Source organism: Protopterus annectens, chromosome 1.part2, assembly GCF_019279795.1.
Source record: "Protopterus annectens isolate FY-2018-M chromosome 1.part2, PAN1.0, whole genome shotgun sequence".
Classification (NCBI taxonomy): domain Eukaryota; kingdom Metazoa; phylum Chordata; order Ceratodontiformes; family Protopteridae; genus Protopterus; species Protopterus annectens.
In genome coordinates this window covers 742,733,771-742,760,266 of record NC_056727.1, presented here as the reverse complement: position 1 = coordinate 742,760,266, position 26,496 = coordinate 742,733,771, and the positions used below count along the sequence as shown (strand labels likewise).

The window sequence follows — 26,496 nt, the reverse complement described above, 5'->3', positions numbered from 1 at the left end:
AAGAGAGAAAACTACTAAAAATGTGGCTGAATGAAGAAGGTAGGAATGTGCTATGGACCCTGCATGTAATATTTATACATGCAAAATCATACTTGTTTGCAATATGAAGAGAAATTATATGTGTTATGTGACACACACAGATGTGTACTGAACCAATAATGTAAGTTAATCAAATTAAGCGAAAGCATATTTGAGATTTATACATTATGTGTAGTTTATATAGTATGTACTCTTATTATGAAGTGTTTTTAATAAGTTTTCTAATCCAATTATATTTACTTGCAACACTGGTGACAAGTGTCCCTTTGGGCAACTTAATTATCTAACAAAAGTCTATCGATATCAAAATCAGTGTCAATCTCTAATGTAGATTATTTAGTTTCATAGTTTCATAGTATAGTACTAGGCTATCTGCCCTGGGGCATTTGTAAGCCTAGCCATAGTGATGTGGCTTTTGCCACCCCATGAAATGGTACAAAAATGTACAGAATAAGTTTAGAATACTGTGCCTCTGTCTAGTAGTGACACAATGAAGGTCCCCTTGTATAATAGAATTAGTTTACTGTGCCCCTGTCTAGCAGTGACACAGATGTGACCCCTGGGGTAAACTTACGATCTCCCATCCACTCATCAAGATTTCTCTTGAAAAGAGTCAGTGAGAGGCTCTGCCTAATAAGAACTGGGATCCTGTTCCAAAAAATGGGAAGCCTCTGGGTTATGAATCTATCCCTCCAGCATGTCCTATTCATACTTGTGCCGAGGTTTAAGTCTTTAGCTCTCGTGGTCCTGATGGATTTGGATTTTTTGAGGTGGAGCATGTCCATCAGATCCTGATTGGACATGGCCTTGTACGTCAGGCAGAGATCACCTCTGAGCAGGCGGTATGCTACTGAATAGAGCTGAAGTTTCTTTAGTCTGGCAGAATAAGACATATGTTGGAGACCCTTGATCCTCTTGGTGAGGTACTTTTGTGGTCTCTCCAGCTGTTGTAAATGCCGGGTGAGGTACATACCAAATGGGGCATTGTACTCAATCATGGGTCTGATGAGGGAGGAATATAGGGGTACAATGACATCCTTGGATCTGGATGTGAATCCCTTCATGATGAGGTGTGCAAGGTAGAATGTTTTTCTAACCACTTTGGCAGCGTGGGTGTCAAATGAGAGGTCGCTGTCGACTTGGGTCCCTAGGTCTCTGATTACTTTTTCTGTACTCAGTGGGTTGCTGTCTATGTGATAATTTGTGGGTACTTTGTTTTTCCCAAAGGGGATGACTATACATTTTTTGGCATTTAGTTTAAGGCTGTGACTCTGGCACCAGTTGTCTGTTTCTGTGAGGCCTTTTTGTAGGATGTGTGTGTCTGCTGGTGTATCGACTATGGCACCTAGTTTGCAGTCATCTGCGAACTTTGTCAGCCACAGCCCTCTCATGTTTGCTTTAACATCTGAGAAATAAATGCCGAACAAGAGGGGTCCCAGGACAGATCCCTGTGGGACACCACTTGTGACTGGCTTTGAGTCTGACATTGCTCCAGCGATTTTAACTTTATGGGTTCTGTCCTTTAGCCAGTTTGCAACCCATCTAGTGACATAAGGGTTTACTTTTAAGCTGTTGAGCTTATCTATGATGCCTGAGTGGGGTATTGTGTCGAAGGCCTTAGCCAAGTCCAGGTATGCTGTATGGACTGCTTTGCCCTCATCAATGGCTCTAGTGACTGTTTTGAAAAAGTCAACCAGGTTTAAAAGGCAGGATCTGCCCTTTACAAAGCTGAACTGGGTGGGATCAAGTGTCTGTAGGTCCCCTATGTCTCTGTTTATGAGTTCCATAATGATTCTTTCCATAGCTTTGCAGACCAGGCTGTTTAAGCTTATGGGGCAGTAGTTTCCAGGGTCTGTAGAGGCACCCCCCTTGTGGAGTGGGACCACTGCTGTACGCCAGTGTTCAGGTACATATCCTGAAGTAAGGCTAAGGTTAAATAGCATTTTTATGTGTGGGTTTAGCTCCTCTTGGAGTTCACGTAACACGCAACCCGGGATACCGTCAGGTCCCATTGATGCTGTGTTTTTTGCTTTGTTTAGGGTGGTTCTCACTTGGACATCTGAGATGACAGGGAGATTACATTCTGCTGGGATAAGTATTTCTTCTTTTGGGGGTGAAGGAGGGGAGAAATTTGCACTGAACCTGTCAGCCAGAATGTTGGCAATATCTGTGGGTTCAGTGTATTTTATGTTGTTGTGAACCAACTCTGAGCATATCTGAGGGTTTCCACCCAGGTTTCTAACATAGCTGAAGAAGGCTTTGTGGTTATCTTTAGTGTCCTTAGCGATTTTTCTCTCAAAGTTGGCCTTGGATGTTTTTATGAGAGAACATAGTTTTCTGCTAATGTTGATCAGAGATGTCTTCCCTTCATGGGATTTTGCTCTGACGTGCAGTAGCTTCCTTCTTTTGTTATACAATTTGTTTATGGCTGAGGTCCACCAGACAGGGCGCTTACCTTTGGTGGAGAGGGACTTGGATTTGTTTGGGATTGCATGATCCATGCATTCTTGGAGATGTCCATAAAAAGCATTTGTGAAGGATTCAGCATTGTGGGATGTGGTATCCACTGGCACAGTGGGCTTAAAGGATACCATCTCAGTCTTAAGAAGAGTGAAGTCTGCTTTTGAGAAGTTTTTCACTGTGGTCTTTTGTGCTGGGGGTGGAGGTGGGATATGTATATCCAGGGTGATTAGTTTGTGGTCAGATCTCACTAGTGAGGGGTATACTTCCGGTGTGGAGCATTTTGTCCCCATGTTTGTGATGATCAGGTCTAGTATATTAGCTCTCCTAGTGGGAGAGGTGACTAGTTGTTCCAGTGCATTTGAATTTATGAATTCCAGGAACCTTTGGGCTAGGGTATTACGGCTAGAATAATGTACCCAATCTATATTTGGATAGTTGAAGTCTCCTAGTATGATGGTATTTTGTGATACATTCATATCCTCCAATGTCTTCAGGAAGGCTGAGTGGGGTTCTTGAGATTGGGAGGGTGGTCTGTAACATGCTACCAGTTGTATTAGCAGTTTTGCCTATGGTTAGTTGCACCTGTATGGTCTCTGATGCTTCATGTGTTGCTACTAACCTGGAGATGTGGGTGTCCTTGATGAATATGGACACTCCCCCTCCCTTTGTGGTTCGGCCCGGGTTTTGGGGCCGAAAAGCATGATACGAGGTATAGCCTAGTAGCACTGGGGTGCTCTCCGGAGCCTTGAACCAGGTTTCAGTTACTGCACAGACGTCGATGTTCTCCATGCTGAGGAGCGCATCAAGTGCCTGCATCTTGAGATTTAGACTTCTGGCATTGAGCAGCATTACCCTTAGTTTTTTTCCATTTTTGTTTTCTAAGGAGGTGGGTTTGTCTTTTGAGCCTTGCCTAAAAAAGGCACTTATGGGGGTGGCAAGAGCCTTAGCCAATATCTGGAAGCCCAGTGGTGACAGGTGTAAGCCATCCCTTGCGAAGCAGCGTGGCTTGTCCAACATGTCATCCCAGGCAGACAGATATTGGATCCCCTTAGAATGACACCAGTACTTGAGCCAATTGTTAAAGCTGATCATCTTGTCTTTGTATTGTGGTATCATTCTTGGTGAGGGCAGGATGCTGCTCAGGGTCAGGGTCATACCAGCCTGGGCTACATAATCGGAGAGCTCCTCTATGTCTCTTTTCATGTAGTCCAGGGAGGTAGTTCTCAGGTCATTCACACCAGCATGGACAATGACGGAGTCATATTTGTACTTGCTCTGGAGTGACTTGAGTGCGTGTGTTATATGGCGGATCCTAGCTCCCGATAGACAGCTCACAGTCACCTTCTCCTTTGCTCTAGTCTGAAAGATTTTTGTACAATCTGTCATAGTAAAACATCTATTTATGCTGCATTTCCCACAACAACTCAACAGCACTTTTTTACTGTATGACACTGGCAAAGAAAATGAGGTAGGTAGCTTGGACTTGAGACGGCTATCCATTAATAATGTACTAGAGAAAAACAATAAACTGTAGTGATGCATTTCTGTACTTTAAAATTGACAAATAATCTGAAGACTAAGATTTGTCACATTTTCTTATGAAATTATTTGCTGTCTAGAACATTCATTCCACTTGTCCATTGCTTTGAGTATACCTCTGGCTCGGGGTAGATAGTGATTGAACTCATTCCTTGTAAAGTTGTCAAACTCCTAGCTCACAAATAAGAAGTCACTATTTAATATCACTTACTCAGAAATTCCATGTCTTGCAAAGTCAGATTTCAGCGTTGCAACAACACTTTGGCTTCTGGTTTCATGTAACCGCATAATTTCTGGAAATTGTGTTACATGCACAAATGCAAGTTATATGCAATTCCAAAGACAGACCATCATATATAATGCATTTCTCATTCACAAACTGCTAGGAACAGAAGCTTTAAGAAGATCTCCTCACTTTTTACATACCTATCTTCCTTTATCATTAATTACCCTTAACCACTCCTTATGCTACTGGTTTCTTAACCTCCAGGCCAAAAGTTTTAAAGCCAGTTCTCCCTTGCCCACCAAAATACTCCTCTCTATCAAATTCTTACTCTGTACCTTTTTCAACCAAGTCATATAGACCCCATCCTTTCTAACAAGTTACCCCTCCTGTCCTACTGGATGCTCTGTAATAGCCTTTTTTATCTTTTACTTTATCCTCCTTTTGTCAGTTACATCTTTCTACTCCCCCATTACCCTGTCTCTTCACCCCATGCCACTTCATTCATTTACAACCTCTTGTCAGTGGTAGTTCTGTAACTTGCTGTACCATTCCCATTAACCACCTTACTTCCTCATTTTCTTCTCCATTTATTTGGATTCCATCTCTACCTTCCCTCCCTCTGTACCCCTGTACTCCACACCATAACTATCTATAGAATAGTCCGACAGGTTTCTCTCTAGGATAGTCACCTCACAACCCCCCCCCCTTTACTCACTTCTTTTAAAAGTCTTCTATCTTGATTCTTTTCAACCCTGACATTGTAGACTGCGTATCCTTCCTCTTACCTCCCCCACAAAACATCTACTCATCCTCCCCATTCTCACCGCAAGAACCTTCTGACATTTCCTGTGGAACTCTGCATTAGCAAACAACCTCTCCAGTTCTAGATGCATTACAAAATTAAAGTCCCCTTTAATTTACCAGATTTGTCCTGAATTTGAGGGTTATATTATTGTAAAGATAGAAACATCCTTTGAAATGTTGCAGGTGTCTTGTGTAAATATTTGTTGAATGTGCTCAGGAGCAGTTTATGGGCTGATTCCACTATAACTCTTTTACCACTGACATAGTCATGAAATTTTTGAAAACCAAATGTTATGGTTGGCATCTACTTTTCTATTTGAGAATATTGTGTTTCAGTGTTAGAAACCTTGAGCCATGAGATAGTCCGCCTTCCTGCAATGCCACTGTCCCAAGTCCTTGCTGGCTGGCATCTATTGGTAGAGTGAGACAGGGAATTTAAATGTGAATGTCATAGTGATAGATGTTTACACGTTTACACATTTCAAAACTTTTCTCTTGCTTTTCTGACCAGAACTATATTACACTATGCTCAAGAATCCCCAAAATTAATACTATTAGAAATGAAAAAATAAGGATGAACTTGAAAAAATATAGCACCATAGATAGGAAATCTGAGACAATTTATCACAAGGCTTTTGCAAATTCACATTTGCTTTGACTTTGTAAGCATCCAGTTTAAGACATTCGGAAATCAGTATATGTCCCTTGTGCTTGAGGGAAGTCACACAGTTCTGACATTTACTTTTATTCAGCTCCAAACATCTTTGCTATACTCTGGCTAGCAGTGTCACCAGACATAGATCATGTTCCCATTTGACAACTCCCCACACAAGAACATTTATCAACTCTGTTCACCATATCATGTAGTCCTTTAATCCTTTCAGCCACAACTCCGTGGATCACTTTTGTATGAAAGAAATCACAAGAAATATGTACCCACACTGCACTAAATGATCACCGCTTAGAAGTAACTTAATTTAGCAGACAGAAAAGAAATTAACATTAGCCATTGATGCAACACCATCTTCCATCATCTGAAGTGGCTAATGTTTCTTTTTTATCCATATGGCTAATTCTTAAGGATCCATGCATATTCTCAGTGTGTCCTACTTTATTATTGTGACATGCTGGTTACCCAGTCATTCAGTTTATGTATACTTAAATATGTCTCTCTTAGGTTCAATGAGTGCCAGCTCTGAGCACAACTGGAACAATTCTTAGATGATGAAGAAATATTACTTCCTCCAGGGAAATCTTGAAATTATATTTTCCTCGCAGACAACCCAAGCCTTGAAACAAATCACACTACTTCTGCAAAATACCATAAATACTTTGCAATATGCATTCAGCACTTAAATCACATTCTGAACCTGCAGTGAAGTGCATATCACAGATGCTGTTTTATTGCATTTGCTAATCACATTAACATTATCATTTTTAACAACATGCTATTCATGTCTGATACCTTTTGTCACTTTACACCTAGCATCATATCCCTTAGCTTCTGATATGTTCTTGTCTAAGAAGGATATTCTGTAATGCTGCTTGGATGTAAATGGTACATTTGCAGCTGTATTCCATAACAGTATACATATTCTGAATCTGCAATTTCTCTAATCTTTGGCTTTGCTTCTACTGCATTATGGACTAGCTAGTCAATCACTCTGCAACTACATAGCATAAATTGCTTTCATCATACCAAGTGTCTAATAAATAATATATCCATAAATATTTGGTTTCTCTAAGGCACTGCCTGGAACATCAATCTGAATTTTTGCAAGTATATTCATAATCCAGACAAATATGTCATACTGGTTTCTGTTTATATTGTACTTACTCAAAAACATGCATGGAAACAAGTACACTTTAATAGATAGTTTCAGTTTAAAACTTACCACACAAACAAACTAAGAACAAATAAATACGAAAGGAGGAGTCTTCGGAGCAAGATACCGTAACTTATTTTAATAATTAAAATAAGTTGTAGTATCTTGCTCCGAAGTCTCCTCCTTCCTTATTTAAAGTTTCAGTTTAGTAGATGCACATTCAAATAATATAGTGAATTCAGCCCTGTATCAAATTTAATTACAACACTCAAACCCCTAATCTTTAACTTTTTCAAAAGAAATTTTTTTATGCACAATTGCAATACCTTTATCACTGTATAATATATGCAACTCAACAGTGCCCAGAGTCATTTTCATTTAGTTCTATTATTTAACCTTTAATTCAGGTACACATTACTGCAACACTTTGTCTGATGTTTCCATATTCATATGAAATGGTTATAACCCTACAAAGCCTTGTTTTACAATGGGCTCTCTCATACCTGTAGACACATTGCTTGCACTGGGTATAGTTTCTGAGTGCTCATGTGCCACCAGGAACGAACTTATGAACATGTATGGTATCCCTTTTAGCACAATTTCTTTTGCAATTCTTAGTTTTGTTTTGCCTTTCTTTTTACTCATCTTTATTTTCTCACACTTCTCTTTTTTCAATCATACTTTTAGGCAGTATATTTGAAAGCCCCTCACTCTGTAGTTCAAATTCTTTGTTGCAACATGTCAACTTCCTTTAAAAATCTTGCAGCATGTATTCCTGCTTACTTCAAACAAATATATATTAATCTTGCAACAGGCAGAATTACAATAGCAATCAGCAAGGCCAGTCATTTCATCCGCAGACAGTCTTCATTCCCATTGCCTACCCGCAGTATCTGGTTTGGACCTGCCAGGATAAAAAATAACTTTATTTTTAGTTATTTGTTGACCTTGCCAGGATAAAAAGAATTACATTCATGTATTTTTTGTTTCACAGGAACAGTAATAGCTCGTATTCCAGCTTGTTTCACACAAATACACTTTAGTCCTGCAAAGTTAGAATTAGATCAGCAGACAGTACAGTACATTAAATCATTTCATCCAAAGACAGTCCCGCTGTACCCATTGCCTATCCACAGTATGTGGTTTAATCCTGACAGGATAAATAAACAAAACAAAAAATGGTAGCTTTAATGTGTTTTGTCTTATGGGTATTAGTTTAACTGTCTTAGTGGGCTATTTGAACTTAGCAATTGTTTTTTTCCAAAGGTAAGAATCAAACCTTGTACTTTGTGTCTGTGAGGTAAATACTTTACCCTTTTACCCCAACCCCCCCCCAACAAATAGTAGCAATAACATGCATTCCATCTTGATTTACAAAAATGTGCATTCATCCTATAAAGTAATAATTATAATAGAAACTAGCAGGGCTAATAATTTTATCTACAGACAGGCCCCATACATATTTCTATCTACAGTATCTGGACTGACTGTGTCAGGTTTAAACAATAAATAAATAAATAAAACAATGGTTGTATTAATGTATTTTTTCACAGAAACAGTAGTTTCAGCTTGCATTCCATTTTACTTCATAAACTCATTATTATAAGTTATTAACTAATAATTCATTACTCCTGTAAAGAAAGAATTACAACAGCAAACAATAGTATCAGATTTCATCCACAAACAGCCTCCATGCCTTCTGCCTACATGAAGCATCTGGACTGAACTGACCCTACCAGGATAAAAAATAATAATAGTAATAATAGCTGCACTGCACAGAAACAATAGTTAAAGCTTGTATTACAGCTTCACCTACACATTAGTCTTACAAAGCCAACATAACAATATCAATAGCACAGCAGGAGCAATCATTTACTCTACAAACACCCCTGAATCCATTGCTACCCATAGTATCTGCTTAGACCCTGCCAGAATTAAAAAAAAAATACTTGTCTGCTACTCTCCAGAGAAATTCCAGGTCAACTTTTTTCTAAACAAGATTAAAAAAAAATGCTTCCTCATCATATGTATGCTTCATTTTGTTATGAAGGTATCCAGGAACTGGTAGCAGACAACTATTCCCTAACCCTTCATGTATGTTCCTTCACTTTGGCTGGATGGTCGATCAATGGGTTGGGCTGTGCAAGTAATAAGAAAGGGGTATTCCTAGGACAAGCTGTTGGGGCAAAAGTGAAGAAATCTGTCAGTAAATTAACTTGCCAATAGACATGACCAAACTTGTAAATAACCACAAGGTGGACATCACTAGCACTGCCACATTTGAAACTATGGCTAGCAAAAACTTCAATGCACAGTAATATATTTTACATACCATGAGTGATGGTTAGAGTTAAACACATTGTAAAAATGCAAAAACAAAAATGTATGGTTATTCTGTAATTTTCATTAAAGTACATGTTGCTCTTCTTTCTATCTCATCACCACATTATTTAGACAATTTTCTCTTCATCTCCCTCTCAAGAGCTTTATCAGTCGGGATAGAAGAAGCAGTTGCAGTATTCACTCAGGATCTTAAGATGCATGGCTCCTCCAACTGTGTCTTCCATCATGACTTGTGACACAAAAACACAATAAGTAAAATAAACCCTCTGTGGTTTGAAGTTGGAAAATATGGCAAATGAGGTACACTCTCAGCTGTGTTCCATGTTTGTGGTATATTTTCCAATTTCAGCTGAAACAGTTAACTTTTTTCCCATCGTGTTGTAGAGCAGGTTAACAAAAATGGGGTGGTGTGCGCCTCTGTGCCAAGGCCTAAATCCACCACTGGTTCTAGTCAAATGGCTAAATTTTTCCACAACTTTTGTAGTTAGACAGATCAGCAAAAGTAAGACTGGCATGCTTTATTCCTTGCTTAAATAAAGCCCAAAGCTTTGGGGATTATATGGCAAAACTTGCTTCAGTTATCTGAGGAAGACTATGAAAAGTCTATGCTGAAGAAGGGGGGAGTTAAAAGTTATTTGAAATAGACTGCTTTGGTAAATTTTGTGAGTGGACTTGATGACAGACATGCCATGTTAGTTCAAACATTAAGTGCCGATGATAGTTTTCAGTGATGATTCAGATGGATACAACCACACCTGCAAATTGTGTTATTAATGCAGAAGATGGGAAAAGCACTAGGCAGTAGTCACTGAAATTTGAAATCATAACAATTGGACTGGAAAGTTTGCCTAACATATTAGTAATATCTAGTCCAAGACTGTATGTGGTAGTGACTGTGACATGTTTTATTTATTTTTGCATGTGCTAATCAGAGTAGAACACTGATCCACATGGGCCTTTTGTTAACCAGATTAGAAGCGGATGATAGAAGGATGGGTGGGTAGGCCCTTTCTAGCAGCTAGCACAAGGCAGCTGCCACATGGAAGAATGTAGTCTTAACAGTTAGACACCCTGTAAGAGCAAAGAGCTTATTCCAGCATTTACACCATAGAGTAGGTATGGATATATCCTGCAGAACTAGAGTCCTCCCTCAGGAAAGTTTGATGGAAATTATAAGCAGCATCCCAGGAAAGAAAAATGGATTAAGAAAGTTTCTTCCCCTTTCTTTGTGACATTTCTATCCTAATCAGCTACCTTGGTGCACATCATGTTTAGGCTGATTGAATTTGTATACTTTCTTTAGACAACTCTCTCCTTTGCTCTTGGATCATTTTGGCTATCATATCAGAATGATCCAAGAATACACACAGTAAGGTACATGTAGGTCTTTTTTTTGTTATTTCATGCACACCAAGATCATAAAGTATTGAGGGTAAAAATTCACATCTGTTACTATTGAATGCCATCAGATTTTTAAAAAGCCACACACAAAAAAGCTTGGAGGAAAATGCTGTGAAAAAAGGCAAGTAACCACACAAACAAATGCTTTGTACTGTCACTTCCTCTTCCCTGAAATCATAAACCAATGGACTCTTTTATAGTCTGAAGATGAATAGACTTGATAACCCCTAAAAGCAGCTTTGCGAATTAGATGAACTTTGCAAGCCAAGAAATATGATACTCTGGCTGACTCAAGCAAAGAAGGAAGATATGGCCTAAAACTCAAAATATTATGTTTTGAAAAGGTTATATTATGTCAGCTATTTATTTACGGTAGGCCTACAATTTATTGAAGCACGTCAATCTTAGCAGCTTTTCACTGACTTTTTACATCATGGCTCCTTCTACCACAATTAATTGCATTATACAAGCTGACAGTGTACTTTCATTTTTCTTTCCACTTTTATTCACAAAATGCAGCTGTGGAATTTTTTATCTATTTATTTATTCTTTGTTGACAGAGTTAGACCTACTAGGCCCATAGTCTATTTTTCAGAGCAGACCCAATGTAGTATTTATACTATAGGGGAAATTTGGCCAGGGCGTAGGGGAACTTCCCCTGTTCTTTTTGTAACACTCACATCCAGCTCCTGGAGCAGTGGTGGTTGGTAGAATGCTGTGCAATGAAGAAAAGATGGGGGAAGGCACAGCGATGAATGCCAGTGCTGTGGAGAGCAGTAGCAACATTGTGGATAATTCAGTAGTTGTTTTTCAGCAAAGTCTGTTTGTTGAAACTGAAGAAGAATTGGCAAGTCATGCTTGTGTTACTACAACTGTCCAGTCATGAGGGTTGCGGGATGATAACTTGAAGGAGATGTTGATACAGAGTGAGCTAGAGAATGAATGAGATGTTTCTTGGGGAGACATTATGGATAAAATTAAAAAAGAACATGTGGAGTCAACCTTGAAGGGTAACAGTGAAACAGAAAAGAAACTGTATGCAAAAAAGTGAAAGCGGGTTTAAGGGGAGTAATAGAAAAGAAAAAGGTAGAAGACAATGTAAAGTGGAAGTATGTGGTGAAGATTCAAATTAAAGAAAAGGAACTGGATAGGTATGAACTTTGGGACAACTTCATGGCTCCTTTTGGTGTAAAAGCTCAAGAGGTAAGAGCATTTGTTCTTATAAACAAAAATACACTTTGTAACATCATATTTGAGGCTATATATGCAATAGAAAAATTTGTGATGGGAAATGAAAAGAAAAACTGTAATCCTTGAAACTTATTTGTAATAAATGCATTTAACAGGGAGATAAAAAAGAAAATACATGTGCAGTTTCAAACAGAAGTAGAAATAGAGTCTTTAAAAGGACATATAAAACATTTGTATAAAGAAGTACTGAACATTGCAAAAGTTTATGATAAAAGGAGATTATGGACCTGTGGATATGATTGTAATACTGTATTAAAAATAAAAAAGGAAAAAAAAAATATATATATATATATTCTAAGTATGACAAATGTTGAAGAAAGCAAGTGTATAGTAAACTACTGGGGGCAACCCAAAACATGTTTTTTGTTTTGTTTTGTTTTTTTTTTTTTTTTTTTTTGGAAAAGAAGGTCATTTGATAAATAACTGTGATTAAAAAAATGTTTTAACTGTGGAGAAATGGGTCCGGATGCAAGAAAGTGTGACGTGAAATGTTATAAATGTAACAAAATTTGGCATTATGGCTGGATTGTAAAACTGAAGTTAATGATAAGGAAGGTGAATAAAAAGAGAAGGAAATAAACAGAGGTGGAAGTACAACAAAAATTAGATGAAGAAGACAACGAAAAATATAAAAGGGAGGAAACAGAAGAAAGTTCTGAAGTAAGTGCTGAGGAAGATATAATTTGGTAAGTAGTAAAAGGAAAAGAAAATTCTATTGCTAAAAAGGTAAAAGACAGAAGAAAAAATATAAAGGGATAAGCGTGAAAGAAAAAAGAAAGGAAATTTATAAGAAACAAAATGAAGTTATATTTAAAAAAGGAGGAACTATAATTTCTGGAAAATTAAGGAAAAGAAGTAATGACTTTAGACTGCTTTCTGTAGATTTGAGCAGCATTAAAAATATAATGAGAAGGCTAGGAGTCTTGGAATGGTACAATAAATATGCTGTAGATTTAGTCCTATTAGAAGACACAAGATTTTTAACAACTGAAGAAAGATTACAAATTTGGGAAATGATCAGTGTTCTGGAATAGCTTTATTTTGAAGAAATTCAGTGAAAATATGAGATATAACATTAGTAAGAATTGGAAGGTCAACTACTGTGGACCTAAGATGGAAAGAAGTGCATAAAATTATAGCATTATATGGTTATGTCACCTGTGAAGAAAAGGGAAAATTATTTCAACAAATTGTAGACTGTATTGATAGAAATGTATATTACAGTGACAGAAAATTTTAACTGTGATTTAAGAGGAAATGAAAAAAAGAAAAGATGTAAGAAAAATGTTAAAAATTATGAGATGTGGTAAATCAGTTCTTTGGGAAATAAATTCACAGACTTGCAGAAAGAAGTATTTACAGAACTAAATAGATTACTTCCTAGTGTCAGAAGGATTAACTATAGTAGAAGGAAAGACAATTTTAACAGCCTTTACTGATCATCCAGCAATATGACTAGAGGTAATCAAGGAATATATAAAAATAGACAAAGGAATAAAAAGATTACATCAGAAAACATGAGAAATTAAGTAATTAATAATGCAGTTATGGAGAGATCATATTAATATGAGAGTATTTCATAAATATTGGTTTGAATGATAGATGACGTTTAAGGTAAAATATAAAAAAATGCTCCTTACAGTGGCAGTATGATGTAAGAAAAGTAAATAAAGAAAAATATCGAAGAATATATAAGGGTCTGTTAGAAGATTTACAAAGAAATGTCAGAGATTATTCTGATAAAAAAATTGTATAGAAGAAATCAAGAAAAAATAAGGAACTACTATTTAAGCAAAGATATTTCTTGCAAGAAAAAAAGAGAAATATCAACATATTTAATAAACTGGTGAAGGAAGATAGTAGTGTAATGAGAGAAATGAAAACAATGTAAAAGGGGAAATAGAAAGAACCCAGGAATGAATTATGAATATTGTAATACAGTATGTACAAGAACTGTTTAAACAAAAAAATAAGAAATTAAAGATAAAAATGGGAATTTAAAAAGTCAAAGGAAGAAAACAAAGAGTATGAAAATGAGATTTCTTTATATGAGTTAGATAAAGTATTAGGACAAGTGAATATAGATTCAGCTGCAGGATCAGATGGATTAGGATATGAAATGTATAAAAAATTAATGGAATGGCAAAAACAATATTTAAAAAAATGAATGAATGGCTGAATGATGATTTTATGTATAAGGAATTATCTAGTGGGATACTCAAACTAATATGTTAGGAGATAAAATACAGTTCAAAAATGGATACCAATAGTACTGAATCATACTGACTATGATTTATTTAAAAATAATGCATAAGAGAATTGAAACTAAGATAGAAAGTATTATGGAAGACAGTATATATACCATAAAGAGAAGAGCCATCAAGATGATTGTGGATTATAGAAGACAGGAAGCTAAACTTATGATAGAGGATCTTAATAAGGCATATGATACAATAGGACATGAAATTTTATAAGTGATAATGCAAGAATACATTATAAGTGAAATAAATTAGGAAATTATGTATACCTGCTTATAGTAATAATAGAGTGAGAGTTTTAGTAAATGGTTGGTTAAGTAAAGAAATATACACGAGGAGGGATGCAAGACATAGGGATGTCCAATGAGTTGTATACGTTTTGCTATAGTTATGAATGCAATACTATGTGAGCTAAATTTGTAAATGAAGAATATATATACTGCCTGAAGGGTTAAGAATTCCAGTTTTATTAATGTACATGGATGATATTATAGTGAATGCAAAAAAAAAAAAAGACCTGGATAAAAAAAGTAATATTTTGTTTAAATGGTTGTTCAGAAGCAATAAGTGTGACTTTAAGAAAAGAAAATTTAAAGGACTGGGTGATGTGGTGGTTAAGATGGGGGATATATTATATAATTAATGAAGTTTCTTTGTTAGGTATAAAATTTGGGAATAAGAATATAGGAAGAATTCAATGGGAAAATAATAGAAGAATTAAAAGGAATTTGTTTTTTTTGTTTGTTTACTTGTTTGTTTTTTTGGAAAACATATAGGTTATCATTCAGAAAAAACGATTTATTAGATAAGTTCAGTATTAATGGGAAAAATGACATATCTAGCAAGTGTATTTATGTTACCAACGATTACCACAGACATTTTTTTCATTCATATAGGGTTCTAGATTGAATCCAGTAAAAAGAGGAGTTTTGTATTTAAAGTGGAAGGAGATTTAGGATTAATGAACCCAGTGGTATATGCTACATTTCTAAATTTGTATAAAGTGTTAAAGTAGATAAATGAGAAAAATGAGAGACTAGATGTAAAGATGTTTAAATATAAGTATGATAAATTCTGGGAGATGATGAAAAGAAGCAAAAGAGAAAAAGAATGTATAAATTAAGAGATGAAATATTATCAAGAAAAAATATTAATGTGGAAAATGAAACTTAATGAAGTACAAAAGGCTACAATATAACTGGAATGTACTTAGAATAATGCCACTAGATATTCCTGTAGAACATTTTAAAAACATATTCTTAAAGACCATGAATAATCTAGCACCAGTATGTAATAAGATATAAATCATACTAAAAAGGGATAAGTCCTGGAAAAAATGGTTTAAAATATAACTCAAAATGCCTTCCAGGAATTTAGACATCTTAGAAACTTTGCAAAACTCCATGTCAAACTGGGCAAGCAAACATACTATGCCAACCTACAAGACAAACATCAAAATGACCTAAAACATATTTTGTCATCTCTAAATAAACTACCACACCCTGGCAAGACCACCATTCCCTCTCCAAAAATGGTCTATCCCCACACAGTTTAATTCCTACTTTATGCAATCAGTATTATATCTCAGACACTAATACATCTGTCCGCTGACATTAATGTCTAAGGAATTAGCAGTGCATCTTAATCATCTCAGTTTACAGAGACACCTCGAACTGGATATTATACTGCGTGGCTTGAGGGCGTTTAAAAATCTGACAACACCATTTGATTTACAGGATGAGGATGATAAAAAATTCCAGACTAGATGGGTAGCTGCCACCCACCATTGCTCAACTGAGTGGATCAGTATATTGGTTGAGAAGGACAGACTTAGACAAAATTGCAAGCAGAAATTGTGACAACATGTGAGTCCCCATCTAATATACTTGGTATAGAACACATGGAACAGTGTTTGCATGACATTCAAAATAAGTTGATAGATTTTGAAAAAGAGTTGCTGAATACTAAGAAATATAAATTAAATCATGATATAAAGGAATACAGTAGCGGCTCTGTATTTACCTGGTTAACCAATAAGAAGTGACATCAAAGAGGCGTTCGGTTTGGAAACCAGGAAGAAGATCAGAGACATAATGGTGACTCAAATTTAGGCTCGGATGTCTCTACAGAATGGGAATGCGAATCTGGAGAATATCCTGGGCTTCCAGCAGCTCAGGACCCACGTTATTTACATCAGACATTTCAGAAAAACAAAAGGTCTGACTACAAAGATAGTGGGGCCAATAGGGGAACAAGAACTGCTCCAAAGACAGGAAAAAGACAGTCATTTGAAGGATAGCCACCTGTACAACAAAGGGACAAACAAGTCAGATGGAATTGACTTTCAGACTTTTGATTCTGAGATTTTAGCTCAAAATGATATTTTTGTTAATTATTATGGAAATGAAACATATATTATTAATCTATCAGGCTATGCACTGAATGAGTCTGAATATTCTGTTTTAAATCATGGTTTAAAATTTATTTACTGTTATGCCGAGATTACACATTATAAAGAAGGATATATATTGCTTGATACATAAAATACATCTAGCTTATTTTTTTAAAAATGAACAACAGAATGTTTATAATGTGGATCATGATTTGTCTTGTCATAGTGATTCTGATGACAGTTTTTATTCATGTGTTTCGGATGGCGAATATTTTCAGGTTCCTAATGCATACTGTAAGCTAGAGACATCTAAAATTACATACAAAAGTCAATTTATACCCTGTTTTCACATAAAGGTATTCAGAATTTCTCAGCTAGGATTAATTTTTCTTTAGAATCCTTATATACTGGTTTTATGAATAATAGGCAGCATATTAAATATAATTTAACTAAGTTAGAGTGGAAGGTATTGCAACAGTTGAGTAAAAATAAAGAGCTGATTATCAAACCAGCGGACAAGGGAAATAAGGTTATAATTATGCATTTTTCACAATATGCCCAAATGTGTTTAGAACATTTAAATGGTAATACTACTTAGAAACAATGTACCATAAAAGAATATAAGGAAGCCACTGGGAAATTTCAAGGTTTATTACAGAAGGGACAAAGATTAGGATATTTTACAACAGATGATATTGATAAGAAATTTAGAACTGATAATTGTGAAATAACTAAGTTTTATTGTTTGCCCAAGGTATATAAAGACATTCAGAACTAACCAGGTCATCCAATTATGTCTGCATGTAATTATTTCCTCAATAATATGGGAATATTTTTACATAATTTTCTTTTGCCATATCTTATTCTTCTTCTTCTTTCGGCTGCTCCCGTTAGGGGTCGCCACAGCAGATCAACTGTTTCCATTACTTCCTGTCCTCTGCATCTTGCTGTGTCACACCAACCACCTGCATGTCCTCTCTCACCACATCCATAAACCTTATCTTAGGCCTTCCTCTTTTCCTGTTACCTGGCAGCTTCATCCTTAGCATCTTTTTCCCAATATACTCTGCATCCCTCCTCAGCACATGTCCAAACCAACGTAATCTTGCCTCTCTGGCTTTGTCTCCAAACCTTCCAACCTGGGCTGACCCTCTAATATACTTATTCCTAATCCTGTCCATCCTCGTCACACCCAGTGCAAATCTTAACATCTTCAACTCTGCCACGTCAAGCTCTGACTCCTGCCTTTTTGTCAATGCCACTGTCTCCAACCCATGTAACATAGCTGGTCTCACTACCCTCTTGTAGACCTTCCCTTTCACTCTTACTGGTACTCGTCTGTCACAAATCACTCCTGATACTCTTCTTCACCCACTCCATCCTGCCTGTACTCTCTTCTTCACCTCTCTTCCACACTCACCATTACTCAGAACTGTTGATCCCAAGTACTTAAACTCATCCACCTTCGCCACCTCTACTCCCTGCATCCTCACCATTCCTCTATCCTCCCTCTCATTCACACACATATATTCTGTCTTAGTCCTGCTGACCTTCATTCCTCTTCTCTCTAGAGCATATCTCCACCTCTCCAGGGTCTCCTCCACCTGTTCCCTACTCTCACTACAGATCACAATGTCATCTGCAAACATCATAGTCCACGGCAACTCCTGCCTGATCTCGTCTGTCAACCTGTCCATCACTATTGCAAATAAGAAAGGGCTCAGAGATGATCCTTGATGTAATCCCACCTCCACTTTAAATGCATCCGTCACTCCCACCATAGACCTCATCGCTGTCACACTACCCTCGTACATATCTTGTACCACTCATACATACTTCTCTGACACTCCCGACTTCCTCATACAATACCACAACTCCACTCTAGGCACCCTGTCATATGCTTTCTCTAAATCCACAAAGAAACAATGCAACTCTTTCTGACCTTCTCTGTACTTCTCCATCAACAATCTCAGTGCAAACATTGCATCTGTAGTGCTCTTTCCTGGCATGAAACCATACTGCTGATCACTAATCATCACCTCCATTCTTAACCTAGCTTCCACTACTCTTTCCCATAACTTCATGCTGTGACTGATCAGTTTTACCACTCTGTAGTTACTGCAGCTCTGCACATCACCCTTATTCTTAAAAATCGGTACCAAAACACTTTTTCTCCATTCCTCAGGCATCCTCTCACTTTCCAATATTTTATTAAACAATCTAGTTAAAAACTCCACTGCCATTTCACCTAAACACCTCCATGCTTCCACGGGTATGTCATCCTCTTCATAGCTATAATTACTTCCTCCTTGCTAATCCACTGCACTTCATGATTCACTATCCACACATCATCCAACCTTCTCTCCCTCTCATTCTCTTCATTCATCAACCCCTCAAAGTACTCTTTCCATCTGCTCAACACACTCTCCTTGCTTGTGAGTACATTTCCCTCATTATCCTTTATCACCTTTACCTGCTGCACATCTTTACTAGCTCAGTCCCTCTGTCTAGCCAATTGGTACAGGTCCTTTTCTCCCTCCTTAGTGTCCAACGTTTTAAACAACTCTTCATACATCTTATCCTTAGCCTTCACCACCTCTCTCTTTGCCATGCACCTCATCTCCTTATATTCTTGTCTACTTTCTTCATCTCTTTGACAATCCCAATTCTTCTTCGCCAACCTCTTTCTCTGTACACTCTCCTGTACTTCTTCATTCCACCACAGGTCTCCTTGTCCTCCTTCCTCTTTCCAGATGTCACACCAAGCACCTTTCTAGCCATCCCTCTTACTAGCTCTGCTGTAGTTACCCAGCTATTCGGTAACTCTTCACTGCCTGTCTTAACTCTTCCCTGAACATCACCTCACAATTACCCTTTTTTAATTTCCACCATTTGATCCTTGGTTTTGCCCTCAGACTCATCCCCCTCTTCTTGATCACCAACATCATCCTACAAACCACCATCCTATGCTGCCTAACTACACTTTCCCCTGCCTCCACTTTACAGTCTCCAATCTCCTTCAGACTGGCCCTTCTATATAAGATATAATCTATCTGTGTGCATCTTCCTCCACTCTTGTATGTCACCCTATGCTCCTCACTCTTGTTAAAATAAATATTCATCACAACCATGTCCATCCTTTTTGCAAAATCCTTCTTTCTTTTGCCATATGTTACTAAGCAAATTTCTTTTATCAGGGATAGTTCTGATTTTTTAGACAAGGTACTTTCATTTCAATGGATGAGGGATATGTACAGGCTAACTGCTGATGTAAAACATTTGTATACTAGTATAAACCACCAACATGGATTGGAAGCGTTGAGCTACTTTAGGCGACAGTCCCCTTACATATTGTTGTTGTTTGTCTTTTGGCTTTTCCCGGTTAGGGGTCACCACAGCAGAACTCTGGTCCGCTAATTATTACATAATTGAATTAATAGAGTTTTGTTTGAAAAACAATTACTTTGAATTTGATAGCCAATTATTTTATCAACTAATAGGCACAGCCATGGGGGCAGCATTTGCCCTCATGTATGCAAATATTATGATGGAACTGTTTGAGGTGGAACATCTTTAACAAAGAGATTTTTATAAGAAGCATGTGGTGAAATACTATAGATATATTGACGATTTAATTTTCATTTGTAAAGGGGGTCAAGAACAAGTTAGACATTTTATGAATAGTCAAAATCAAAAGCAGTATTTTCACCATAAAGTCAGCAAATAATACTGTCATTGAAACAGTAACTCACAGTAAATTTCTAGGCATTATAATAGACAACAATCTCAAATATGACTAGCATATAGTGCATACCATTATATCTACACACCAGAAACTAGGCTTCCTTTATAGGATCAATGGATTCCTTACAGATACCGCAAGAAAAACTGTAGCCACCACCTTCTTACTGCAAACTCTCTTATACACTGCCCCTAACTTATCAAACTTAAACAATACTCAAAGAAAGAAATTTGCCACCTATTACAATAAAATATCTAAATTTGCCACCAATCTCCTTCATAGGATCCACCCTTGTCATAGCTTAAAACAATTAAACTGGCTTGAACTGCACAACTACCTAACATATTCACAACTAACTCATCCAGAAAAATGTCCTGCACAAAAAAACATATTACTGCCCTACTTTCTAGCAAGGGACCTCCGTTCTAGTAACAAATTCTTAATATTCACAGAGAAGTCAAATAATGTTGCAGGAGATTTGCTCTACTCCCAATGCATTGATAAACTCTGAAATAACATCCTCACACAAATAAAACTCTCCGACAAACTCAATAGTTTTAAACCACTGCTTAAACAATATCTTAACCAGTCCTGGTGCTGCACATGTTCATCACGAGGTTAAGACTTTGTGCTCACCATGCAATACTCTCAAATTACTCTCCTTAAACAGAATAATCTCACCCTCTCACTGAAATGACAAACAATTTTTATACATAACTGCTGCCTTTACAATCCACTAAGCTGCATATAAGCTTTTGCTTTAGTAACCTCTATGTAAAATCTTGGAATGTATAAATGTAACTAATGTATCTGTAAATAAAATATAATTACACTGTGTTTAACTGGAACTAAGTATAATGCAATGCAAACAAATGGAGCTTTTCTCCCCAGGTCTATACTGAAAATGGGTAATACCTAGTCAGATTTTACCAGTAAATAATGACAAATAAATAAACAAATACAGCTGCAGTATAAAATATAATAATACAGTATTGTTTTATGGTAACCTATCAGAAAATCTAACAGAAGGAAAAAAGTAAGAAATAAATGGTGTAATAAGAAAGTAGAATGTCAATATTTTTGTGGAGACTGGCAATAGATAAATTATCAATAAAAAGGAAATATGTCATATAAAAAAAGTGAAATAATATTTCTACATTTTGGGGAAAAAACTACAGAACATGTTTTTTGAAATGTAAAAGAGTAGTGAGATTATGGGAAAGTTATGAAAAGAAAATTTCTTGGAAGATATAAAAAAGTAGATAAAATAAATATGGATATGATTGAATATGGGTATTACAAGAAGAGACCTAAAGAATATTTTTAAAGTGGTTTCCTATCATAATAACGAACATGGATGCTCTGCACATGGAAAAACAAATTGCAGATGTCCGGATACCATGTTGACAAGTATACCATGTTCGAAAGTCATATCATTGAATGCACAACTCGACAAACTGCACAGAGATCACAGTACAGTGTGGTGTGGGATGTTCACCCCTTTCCTCACTGTAGTGCAATCTTGGAGTTGGAATATAAAGTTAGCATGGAGTGTAGGGGGTGCAGGGAAACTTGCCCCCCTGCAAAACCATGATGTTAACTATAACAGTTTCACATTAAGTGTGCTTCTATATGGCAGCCACATGCTCTGTTCAACAACAATGTCGAATCTGCTGAATTCATTTAGCAGATTTGACATTGTGTGTAGTCGAATAATCTCACATTCACCCTTTACTTCGATGTTGTGGCCAGAACAATGTTTTGCAGGTCGACATTTTGATAGTAAACCATTAAAAGGATAGATAAAATATTTTATGATGCATGGGTTATACGGAATGAAAGGATAAATGAAATTATGTTTAATGGAAAATGGATGTTGGGGACAATATTGAGTAAAATCAGATGGTGGTCATGGAAAGAGGAGTTGGGGTCTGATAAGGATGAAAACTTGGTAAGATAATTCTGATTTTAAAATAGTAAAGGAAGGAAATTTAACAATATTTCTTTTTGTAATTATGCATTTTTGTAAGTAATATCTTGTAAATAATGTTTTTTTTTTAATAAATAAAGGGCCCCTATTATTTTCGTTACATGCCATGGGATCTTTCATATCTACATGAGCTATGACCAACTCAGGTAGATGAAGGCCACATATGTAAGTTACAGGAAGTGTGGGAGCCAAGACCCACACACATAGAGGTGCAAAAGGAGCTTGGCCCTGCAAAAGAAAAGACAAGACTTGTTGGAACATCGGCTAAATTCTTGCCTAGGCTTGTAAGGGCCTCAGAGCCAATAGCCTAGTAACTTCCTATTATCCTATAAAAGTTTTTGTATGTGTTTAAGTTTTTTGAGTTACACCTTTTGATTTTAAAAATTCAATAAAGTGAACATGCAGTTGTATAACTTGACCAATTATAGGGAAACCTTTCCCAATTGTTCTGTAAAAACTTTTCACAGGTGGTGTCATATATATGTATGAAGGAAATACATTAGTGTTACTCCAAAAGACTCAATGACATTTTTACTGAGGATTTTCAAACTTGACAGTATTTGTCACTATTTCCATTTTAAGTGAATGGGACTGTAATCTGAAAAGACAGAATGAGACACTGCAATCTCATAAACTGTGCCCTTATATTACATTATGGACAAGAAGTAGCTTTCCAAGAAAAGCAAGTAGCACCGTCCATGAGGATATTCAAGGTTAGAAAAACAAAAATAAATTTACTAACAAGTAGTTGTTGTGCAGCTATCCGTTTTGGATTTTGTAAATGTCATTGTCAGAAAAAAAATATTTGTTTTGTGTTTTTTGAACCTGAGAGGCAATGCTCATTTCCAAATTTTGGACAGGGTGGACTGAAGGACATGAACAATAATTATTAATCACTGAAGAAATCCCGGTGAAAAAAGAATTACTTTCACCTGTTTTCATAATATTGGACATACCCATAGTAAGAAAATGGTCTATATTTTTTTTACTATTTAATGTCATCACACTTTTAAAAAAGCAGCACACAGAAAGGCTGAAAGGAACCATGCTGTGGAAAGTGACCATACTTTCAAATAGGTGTGATAGTAGCATTGTCATATGCAGTGCAGAAAATCCAGTAATGAAAATTAACTTTAGCACTTCAAAACATACAGTGCACTGCCATAGGAACAGTAAACAAAACAACATTACCAGAGCATTAAATACTAAACATTGTACAGTAAATTTAATATACTAAAATAGAAAAATATCAAACAAAAAGATCAGTAAAGGAATTAGTAGCCTATCACCAAGCAAGTGGAACAAATTAAACTATCACTAGGATACCAGTAACTATTCAGGCTGACTTAGTATATAGGACTGGTAGTCAGTGAAGACCATGCAATACAGGACTGATATGCCCATAACAGGAGGTATCTGTTAGTACCCTGGCTGTACAGTCCTCTACACACTGTAGCCACCCTAGGTCAGTGTCTGTGAGCTAATGTATATGGCACTGTAATTGTTAAAATATGAATGAATCACATAGTATGCAGAGACTGTCCAGCCCTTAGGTAGAATGAGGTACATGCCCGAGGCAGTATCCCTGAGGTGAAAATACAGGCATATTACAACTTTTTTCTCCTGGTTCCTGAGTGGTCTCAAATCATCCCTGATCATACCCAAGTTATCCATTTGTGACATAGTCTTTTGTTATTCCTAACATATACTATGTTGAATGACAAGGGGATAAGGAGGGCCTTATAGTGAGCAGAGAGACCACAACCTCTGATTGAAGCAAGACTTCAATTTCAGCTGTATTTAAGTGCTTATCCATAGATATAGATATAGATATACATATATATATATATATATATATATATATATATATATATATATATATATATATATATATATATATATATATATATATATGTATGTGTGTATATATATATATATATATATATATATATATATATATATATATAGGTCCCCTTCAGATGGTCGAAATTTTAAAAGTTGTTCGACTTTCATATGGCCGAGACCATATGACTGAACTTTTAAAAGTTCTAACAGTCTGAATGGGGATCTCCGTAGAGCACAGAACAGGAAGATTTCCTTTACTGCAATGTAGTGCGATCTTGGAGTTGGTATATTTAAATAGCTAGGGGTGTGTGGAGTGCATGGGGGCTTGCCCCCTGCTAGCACTGTTTAGTTTTTTTTTTTTGTTATTTATTTTATTTTCACATTTTCAAACATTCAAATGTTCGATGATATGGCCTCAGTCTCCTTTTGTGCACACACTGAATACATTATGAATGGTAAATTTTACAGTCTACCATACTTCCTCCTGTCTCCTGATGTTGTCTGTCCCATATTAATGTTAAGTATTAACTTCTGTTGCATTTAAAAGATCTGGAAAATATGTTAACTGCATTTCTTTTTCCTTATATTAGACATTGCCTGAAATGTGCTCAGAACAGGACGAGCTGGATTTCCTTATGGAAGCCCTCATCATCAGGTGAGCAGTGGAAAAAAGATATTAATTCATTATACACTCTGCACATGCTGAAATGATGAATAACTTGGTAATGAATCTGTCAGATACCAGATGTCATTGAAAAATACTCCTCACGGCAAACACCTGGAAATTCCATTAATACTTTTATATTATTGTTACATGATTGTTGTTTCAAAGCCTGATATGTTTCCTGTTTGTAATTTAGTAGTAGAATTTCATGCTAGTATTTTGGAAGGACTAACTCTATGAAAGTACTAGTTTATTACTTTGGGCTTCATTATCAACAGTAAATATTGCAGTACTACTCAAAAATGCAGAAACACTTGGGGAAAATTGTGAAATTAAGAAAATCCAGCTTGCCTAAAGCTCTTAACAGACACATATCACAAATATTGTTTTCCTGGTGCTAACTACTTGCATCTTATTTTTATCCCAATTTTTTACTACAATTACCCATAAGTCATTTGAATGACATAGCTGATACTTTTCTGTCTGGGATTCTGGCAGTTTGGTTTCAGGAACATAAATTAAGTCAAGTAAATCAAGATGGAAGGGTTTTAAGCATATTACAGCTGTTCTTCTTTCCTACGGAGAAGAAACAGTATAAAAATATAAGAATGGATGGGACATAGGCAAAACAAGGTGAATATACCATAGAATGACACAATAAATGTCTCCTTACATCTCTGCAATGATGTAACATAACCCACCTTCATATGGAGACGAAATTATGGAGAAAATGATGGACTTTTTACACAGACACAATGGTGACCACTTGCAATCTGTCATGGTGAATCCACAGGCAAGTGTAGGATCAGTGTTCCACCAGGAAATGCCTCTCAGTGATAACATTTTATATGGCCATAGTAACTCAAGGCAAAGGAGATGATGAAATATTATATTGCTGTGAACTTAGTAAGGTCACTGGGTCTAAAGAAAGGGGTTTATGCTATGCAACTAGTAAAGACAGTGAGTTAGCCAGTAAAAAACACTGACCTTAAAAGGTAGGGTATTATGGCTCCAGATAACATAGGTACAACTAGTAAGCCAGTTACTGGAAAGCAATAGCACAGTGAGGTGGGAAATGAGAGACAACTGCTGCTTTGCTGACCTCTTGGGAAGGAACTGTGGCTGGTTCACACAGACTACCCTAACTTCAGTACTTGTTCTATGGTGTATAGCTCCTTGAAGTGAAGGCTACATGTGTAGTAGCATGCATGCAGTTATCATCTGCAAGTATCGACACAGTCAAACCATGGCATGGTGACATAGGCACATACATAACACAAAGCCTACTTCCACAATGCATGATGACATTGCGGAGGCATAGGCGCATACATAACACAAGGCCTACTTCCACAATGCATGATGACATTGCGGAGACATAGACACATACATAACACAAGGCCAACTTCCACAATGCATGATGACATTGCAGAGACATAGGCACATACATAACACAAAGCCTACTTCCACAATGCATGATGACATTGCTCTCAGTGCCATATTTTTGTCTCTATTAGGAATGAATGGGCCAATGTCCTCTCACCCTGTTACAGAACAAATAGGTCAACAGGGCAAAAAATGGAGGCCTAATGGCCATGGGGGTGAGTACCCAAAAATTAAAAAAGAGAAAGTAAAGGAGATAATATTAAAATTAGAAAAAAGAAGCATTTCAAAACTGGTCTGCTGATGTTGCAAATGTGTTTCCCTTTGCATTAT

General features: G+C 36.5%; 1 protein-coding gene across 1 annotated transcript in view; it reads left to right on the top strand.

Moving 5' to 3' along the window:
- The window catches only part of ALK (ALK receptor tyrosine kinase), a 1,522,063-nt gene that overhangs the window by 1,123,109 nt on the left and 372,458 nt on the right, over positions 1-26,496 (top strand). The window contains exon 16 of the mRNA XM_044058894.1: positions 24,710-24,774. Within this exon, the coding sequence (XP_043914829.1) occupies positions 24,710-24,774 (65 nt within the window). The remainder of the gene's footprint in view (positions 1-24,709; positions 24,775-26,496) is intronic.